General features: G+C 36.7%; 1 protein-coding gene across 1 annotated transcript; it reads right to left on the reverse strand.

The window, feature by feature from the left end:
- Nucleotides 1–1,335: 1,335 nt before the first annotated feature.
- On the reverse strand, nucleotides 1,336–4,738 carry LOC103415518 (2-oxoisovalerate dehydrogenase subunit alpha 2, mitochondrial-like). Its single transcript, XM_008353843.4, has 9 exons — nucleotides 4,339–4,738; nucleotides 3,661–3,798; nucleotides 3,356–3,538; nucleotides 3,027–3,184; nucleotides 2,811–2,910; nucleotides 2,446–2,557; nucleotides 2,210–2,349; nucleotides 1,919–2,104; nucleotides 1,336–1,779 (listed from the first exon to the last, which is right to left on the reverse strand). The coding sequence occupies exons 1-9, from the start codon at nucleotides 4,564–4,566 to the stop codon at nucleotides 1,612–1,614; spliced, it is 1,413 nt and encodes a 470-aa protein (XP_008352065.3). The 5' UTR covers nucleotides 4,567–4,738; the 3' UTR covers nucleotides 1,336–1,611.
- Between the last annotated feature and the right edge of the window lie 2,888 nt (nucleotides 4,739–7,626).

The following is a 7,626-nucleotide window of genomic DNA, read 5'->3' on the forward strand; positions in this document are numbered from 1 at the left end:
AGCAGTGAAACTCGTGTGGTAGACAAATAACACAACATTTGTGATGGTCAAACAATCTCATTTTAGAAAACATAATCATATTTTTAATGTTTGTTGCGCCTGTAGATCTGAACACTGTTAAAATGATATTATTTTTCTTTAAAATGTGACCACAATTCATATTTCATGGTTCGCTATTTTGATTCTCATCACACGTAACATTCGAGATTCCAATCAATCATTACACAACCCACTATAGTGTTGTAATGACACACCTTCATAATACTCATGCACTCATGTGGGAATGAGATCAATATTTATTTCATCATTGCACCTATTTTGCGTTAATTAGGAATGAGTCACATCCAAATCTGCTTCTTGCTTGGATAGCACTATCGGAAACTCGATTGACCTACATAGGTATTCAATCATCTCTTGTCACATCCCGGCCCGGATCCACCACATCCCGAGCCCGTTCCATCACCGTAGCACGATATTGTCCGTTTTGGGCTTACCATTCCCTCATGGTTTTGTTTTTGAAAACTCACGAGCAACTTCCCAGTGGGTCACCCATCCTGAAAGTGCTCTGGCCTCCTACTCGCTTAACTTCGGAGTTTCTACGGCCTTTTTTGCATATATCGGTAAGTATATCTTAGTTTTTATTCCCAATGATTGGAGAATTTAATAAATTCGAATAGAAATGTTTACTCAAATGAGCAGAATGAATGTTCGGTGACAAGCATGGACCTCCACAACACATTTAGAGAAAATGTTTCTAAGTTATTGGGGCACTGTGAGACCCGGTTATTTTTCAGTTGTGTGATTGGGAGAAAAAATTGTTCGAGGTTTCATTTGAAGAATTGACAAGGAATCTCGAGGTAGAAGATGGATTGGTTGTTGACGAAACTTATTCATTCCAGTTCCCCTTAAAATGAGAGGATTAGAAGGGACAAGTTTCCAGTCATCTCCATTCCCTTTCTAATCTCATGAAAAAATCATTCACTTTTACCTTCAATATAGCTTTAAAATAGTGAGTTATCCGTTCCAATTTAATCCTATAGACCAAACAAGACCTAAGGCTCTTTGCGTGTCCAAGATTAGATTGATTTTGATAACTCATAGGTACTAAAAGAGTGTTGAATTAAGAAATGAAGCTAGAAGTGGATGATTTTTTTTTTATTTCGTGGGTCGTGAGTTTGGACGAGGGAATTTATTTTATTTATTTATTTTTATCAAAGGACCCCACTTAGTGGGAAAAGGCTTTGTTGTTGTTGTTGTATTTTTAATCAAAGGATGAGGGACTATAAAGTTCCATGAAACTTAGTCTAAGGAATGCACAACAAAATTACATGGAGGTACCTAAAAATATACGAGTAGATTCAATATACTTAGAGAGAACTTCAAATGACTCCTTATAATGCTTGTCTAGTTCAGTGGTAGTGCACAGTTTGTATTTTGAAAGTTACTTATCCAAACATACGGTAATGAACAAGTGATGAAGGACTTACTTATTTTAATTCTACTATTTTGTGCAGATGCATAAGTTTTCTTCATCACTAATCTATCTTCTACCTTCAACGTAACGAAATTTCTTCCCATATTTCTTCACCGTGCCTTGAATCTAGTCAGAAGTTAGAGAGGAAAGTCGGATGGGTAATCGCAGGGGTGTCTTTGAATTGTATCTCTGAGCAATTTCTCCTGCTCGCGGAGATCGGAAGAGGGAGAGTCATATACATCTGTGAAAATGTCAGCAATTGGAGGTTTGTCAACTTTCTCTGCTTCTTGGATTGCATGTAATATCTGCATTGCAACAAAAACGCATAAACAATTATTCAGAAAACACGATTCTCATATTTGGATCTTACACCTTCCATATCTGTTCTGTTCAACAACATGTTCTGAAGCGTTTCTTCCAAAAAGAAGTAATAGTACGTCTTACCCGCTTTCTCGCACTGTTTCTGGCCTCTAACTCTTGCTTATCACTCCACCAACTATTGTTTTCCATCCACTTTCTAAACCGAGATACAGGGTCTCGTTCCATTTTCCACCATTCAATCTCTTCGACTGGACGATACTTTGTCGAATCATCTGAAGTGGAATGGTGTCCTACTCGATATGTTAATGCCTGTCAATGGAAAAGATCGAAACCAAACATCAAAAGTTGAAGAATACGAGTTTCAACAATGTGGCTCACAAGGCCAGGAAACCAAATAAAAATCCTTTTCTTTACCTCAATTAAGATTGGTCTCTGTTCTCTGATTGCCATGTCACGGGCAGCATGAACTGCACCGTACACAGCAAGTGCATCATTACCATCTACTCGGATGCTTCGAATTCCATAAGCCCGGCCTTTGACAACAACGCCATCACCTGCCCAAAGAAGAGGAATAAATTATTACTTTGCTTCTATGCATCAGCACGACGTTTGATAGAAATTGTAAAAATACAAGCAGAGAGATGGAATACTCCGAAACTGGTCTGATGTAGGTGTACTGATAGCCCATCCATTGTTCCGACAAAAGAATATAACCGGAGCCTCCTTAACAGCCGCAAAATTCAAGGCAGCATGGAAATCACCCTAACATAATTTGCTTGATCAGAAAAGAAGAACCAAAACCAATGACCTCTAACTTATAGGGACACCCCTCCACAAAAACAGTGAAATGCTGGGCATCAATGGGATAAATGCAGAGGCTATAACAAGATTTTGAATCAACAGAAACATGAGGGACTTAGTAACCTTGTTCGCCGCTTTTAATTATATTCGCCTAAGGCTATTAAAAACGTTGGAGGTGCGAGCACTTTTAGGATAAGATTCAGTGGTAGTTTACCTCGCTTGTGCCACCATCACCAACATACGCGACCACACATGCATCTTTCCTGTCCATCTTTAAAGAATATGCAGCACCAACAGCCTGTGGAAGTTGTGTGCTGCAAAGCAGTATAAATTATTTGTGGTGTGACCTTAATCATTTTAGTGAAACATTTGGAAATGGTCTACATATCAGCCAAAAATAATCTCCGACATAAAAAAATTTATATCTTACGCCACGGTTGATGCTATAGTTACGTAATTGAGCTTGTTAGATCCATAATGGATCGGCATCTGCCTGCCTTTCCCATAATCAGCTTTGTTACTGAAACACTGGTTTGCAAATTCTTGTAGAGTGAAACCACGCCACAATAGCACTCCTGCCTCCCTGTACTGCATACATGTCAAAGAAAACTTCTCTCAGCACCTCTCATGATAAACTATTGAATCAACTGATGAGGAAAAAGAAATTGAAATCTTAATGAGTAGGAATGCAGGTGTGGCGTATTTAACTAGAAAGGATATTATAGAAAGTTGTTATATATGCATATATGTGCTGGAAACCTGAGGAAAGACAATGTCGTCAATGGTGAGTGCTGCCGCAGATGCAATATTGGTAGCCTCTTCACCAACTGTGGTCAAATAGAACGAAATCCTTCCTTGCCTTTGTGCTTCATAGAAAATGGTGTCCATGGTCTGAAGAGTAACCATGTTGGTATACATTTTCACAGCAACTTCCTTACTGACCTGTTTAAATTGGTAATATATAAGTCGCAAGGTTACTTCCTTTGGGTTATATTATATTCGTGTTCGTAGAAAAGAAAACGGAAACTCATTATTGGAAGCGAGACAGAGGGAATTTCCAGTACCTCTACATAGTTGCTGGACAAAATTTGGTTCCCATTGTCATCAAGGATGCGATAACAGCATTCCCGCTCCTCAGCAGTCTCGGATATGAACCTCATTTCAGGAGTGAACTTGACCTTTCCTTCGGGAAACACTAAAGCCTGTAGTGAAGAAGCGATATTCTTCAGCGATTATATGTGTATATATGCAATGTGCAAGCTCACAGGCCTCTCGGAAGCAAATTTATGAAATTACGCAAGAATGTCTCATCTTGTAATTCATCCAAGATACTTAAACACCACCTCAATGGTGCCTTACTTGGTTCCTAGCTAAAGTGCAGTACTAAATCTCTCGGAAGTAATAACTGCAAGAGTGTTTTAGCAAGAAGGTAAAACTGCAAACTCCTTCATAACAGATCACACGGCCCATCGGAGTCACTCTTTTAGGTAATGATCCATCAATTCAATGCTGGATCATTCATCACGGAGTCAAATTTGACAAGAACATCTTTCGCTTCTAGTTTGCTATATTTTCGCTTCCGCTAAACTAGTCTAAATTCCGCCGCCTGACTCTGTCCTAAATCAGTGCTGCATTTCAACATAATCTAGTTGTTGTATAGAAAGAACAGGAAATGAATGCAAGCCGGACGCAATCAAACTGGAAATTAAAGAGTAAAGCCATAATTTACAACAAGAAGATACCTGATCGTGATTGCGATCAGTCGTATCCGAATCCGGCGTCTTTTCTGCATTGACGGATTCAAACCGGCGAGAGCAGAAGTTACTGAAATCTCCGGCTGCCGGGATTTGGAGAATTTGAGGAAATGAAGGAGGAGCAAGTGGAAGTGGAGATTTTGGAGTCCAAGAGGTGAGACCGAACGATGATGATTTGAGATGTTTGATAATGGTGCTACCTGATTTCCTCATCATCTTCTTCTTCTGAAAATGTCCAACTTCCCAGGGAGAGAGGTAGGGTTTGTTAGCTGTCAGTGCATGGACTGTCGTGGGAGAACCAGTGCTCTGCTTGTACTATATGGAATTGAAGATAAGAGTGCCAAATCAGTAGGACTATAAAACAGCCGTTTCGGAAGCAAACTTGTTTGATTACTCTGGACCCACTGCCCACTACCAAAAGGCATCGATACCAATCTTACAACTCAGATCCCACGTGTCTCTTCCTGGTGTTTAACAATAAATTATTAAGGGAAATGGATCCTCTCCGGATCCCTTCCTTTTAATCCACAAAATCAGAGAATCTGTACCATTGAAATTTGATCTAATTGCTATAAACAGGGATTTACTTTAAAAGTTATAATAACTTCAGCCGTTGGATCAAATTTTAATAGCATAGATTCCTTGATTTTGTGAATTAAGAAGAAATGATCCATAAAGGGTATTTTTCCATTATTAAGTGATACAGTAATACCACGGACATTGCTGAGTGGTAGTACATCTCTACTCATAATTCGCCATCTGTACTGCTAATACAAATCATCAACAAACTTAAAATAGTAATAATATTCGTACTATGTTTTTGTACCACATTTTCATACCATCTTAGGTGGCATCTAATGTGGACAACTACATCATTTGAAAAATTTGCAAAATCCAAAAAAATGAAGGAGAAAGACTTCTCTTATACCACAATCATAATTTAATTAACTAGTTTTTCTTAATTATTAGTTTATTAAATAATAAACTAAATTTAAAATTTTGATTAGTTCAAATGATATGACTGTACACAATATCACTTAAGATACTATGAAAATATAGTACAAAAACATGTTATAAATAACGGTACTCAACTTAAAATTCTGCCGTTTAACAGCTAACACCACGTAAAAGTGTTTTCCTTTTATTCGGGTTTTTTTTTAATTTTTTTATTCGGGGGTTAATTGTTTTCCTTTTGTTTGGGGGTTAATTAATCTTTATGGCTACTCCGTCGCCGTCGCTGTCGCCGCCTCTAGATTTGACCACTTCCTTGCGGTCGCATGCCATTGAATAAAAATGCAATTGCAGATGTTTGATAGAAATTAAGAACTTTCTTTATTTTTGCCGTCGTAAATTATTATTATGCATAAAATTGATGATTTATTTCTCAAAATTAAGAATTTTCTTAAAGAGGATTGAAGGGGATTTGATAGTAACCGAATCAATTGAAGAAACAGAATTGAGCCGCATCGAATCATCGATGGCTGTTTGCCTTCAATTCAAACAGTGGCTTGGCTTCCACCATTAACTGGATTTGGGATTTATCCCATCTTCTTGATGTCTTTCATGACTATACACTTATAGAAAATATTATTGCAGATAAATTGCAGATGCAAAACGTAAAGCTCTTGCTACTAGTCTCGCCACCGTCAGTTCGTCAGTCAAGCTTTTGGGTAGCGTCGGCCGTATGGTGGTTAACCATCCTGTTTAGAGCAAGTCCACCTTAAGGACTTTGCACCAGCACTCAGCGTATTTATCCGTTCAAGTGAACAGTAATAGGTTAAGGCATCTCCACTTCTAAAAAAATGCGCTGGCACCCAACGTATTTATTTGGTGTGTGTGTGTTTTTTTTTTTAAGTTTATTTCGGATAAGATTTTTAACCAATTTTGGATAAAATTTCAAATAAACTTAAAAAAAATACACACTAAAATAAAATTACATACTCATCAAATAAACTTAAAAAAAAAACACACTAAAATGAAATTACATAAACTCATCAAATACACTTTATTCTTCAACCACAAACTTTATTATTTATAGAAAAAAAAATAACATTTTAAAAAAATTTCTGTTTTTTTTTTAAGTTTTCTGTATTTTTTAAATAATTTTTATGTATTTTTTTATAATTTTTAATATAGTTAATTAATATGGACAGTTGGATTTGAAAAATATTCAAATCCAAGAGTCAGGGAGTTGCCACGTGGCCACTTGCCCAGCTTCTTGGTCAGTCAGTTTTGAGCTGGCCCAGAGACCAGCATGGGCTGGGCCCCAGGCTGTTGCGCGGGCTGGAGGTAATGGACAGAGTGCTGGGCTATTTTTTGGACTGAGTGCTGGGCAATGTCCACGACTTGCTCTTAGGGTTTGTAACTTTAGAATTAATGGCAGAAGTTTATGTGTTTTAATGTACAGATGGCAAAATTTGAGTGGAGATGTACTACCACTCAGCAAAGCCAACTGGTGGTACCGTATCACAATGAAAAATAATAGCCACTTATTTTTAAAATTAACGTAACTCCTCATTTTAGTTTCTAAAATTTAAAATCGATGAAAATGGTTCTAATTTGTTCACATCAATTATTTTGTTAAAAAATCTCCGTTGAATAAAAATAAAATGACATAAATACCCTTTATTTTTTGTCAATAATTTTAGGCATTGAATAGATTAAGGGTAAGTTTGTCATTTAGACTAACATTGTTCTTTAATACTCTGGCTAAATTTTAAGGATGGAAGAAGAAAAATTATTTTTGGTTTAGAACCTAAAATTTTTAGACAAAATTTAAGTTTCAATTCTAACCATTAATGTTGGTCTAAATAGTAATTGCTGGGAGAGGAGATCAGTACAAATCTAACTTGTGTGCATAAATATGATTGTTTTGTGCAACTAAAACCATCTACAACTTTAGAGCCAATTTTTTTTTTCTTGGAGAATAGATTTGTCATGTGATGAACTTAAAAAATCTGAAGTATCATGTGTGTTCCGTGAGCACCAAGATTTAAAAAAACGTTAGGCGCTAGTTGGGCCGCAGACAGGGGTCTAGCGCCTAGGCGGCTATAATGGCCTAGACGGATTTATGTAAAATCTATGGTATATCTTGTAAATACGTGACTATTTAATCTTAAAAAAAAAACTAGACTTGTATGAATAATAAAAAAATGAAAAAATGCAAAAATAGAAATAGAAGAATACACAAAGTATGTACATCTAACAAGTTCAATACGTAAAAAACAGTAAGCACATAATCATGATAAGCAGTATTATTGGATGATAGACTAAATT

The sequence above is a fragment of the Malus domestica genome, chromosome 15 (genome assembly GCF_042453785.1).
Source record: "Malus domestica chromosome 15, GDT2T_hap1".
Taxonomy (NCBI): domain Eukaryota; kingdom Viridiplantae; phylum Streptophyta; class Magnoliopsida; order Rosales; family Rosaceae; genus Malus; species Malus domestica.

Bases quoted from the DNA above. Each gene is read 5' to 3' on its own strand.
- LOC103415518 (XM_008353843.4), bottom strand. From the start codon at position 4,566: ATGATGAGGAAATCAGGTAGCACCATTATCAAACATCTCAAATCATCA. The intron at 3,185-3,355 runs GTTTCCAGCACA...ACATGTATGCAG, and splicing joins ACGACATTGTCTTTCCTCAG to TACAGGGAGGCAGGAGTGCT. The intron at 1,780-1,918 runs GTAAGACGTACT...GTTGCAATGCAG, and splicing joins GAAACAGTGCGAGAAAGCGG to ATATTACATGCAATCCAAGA.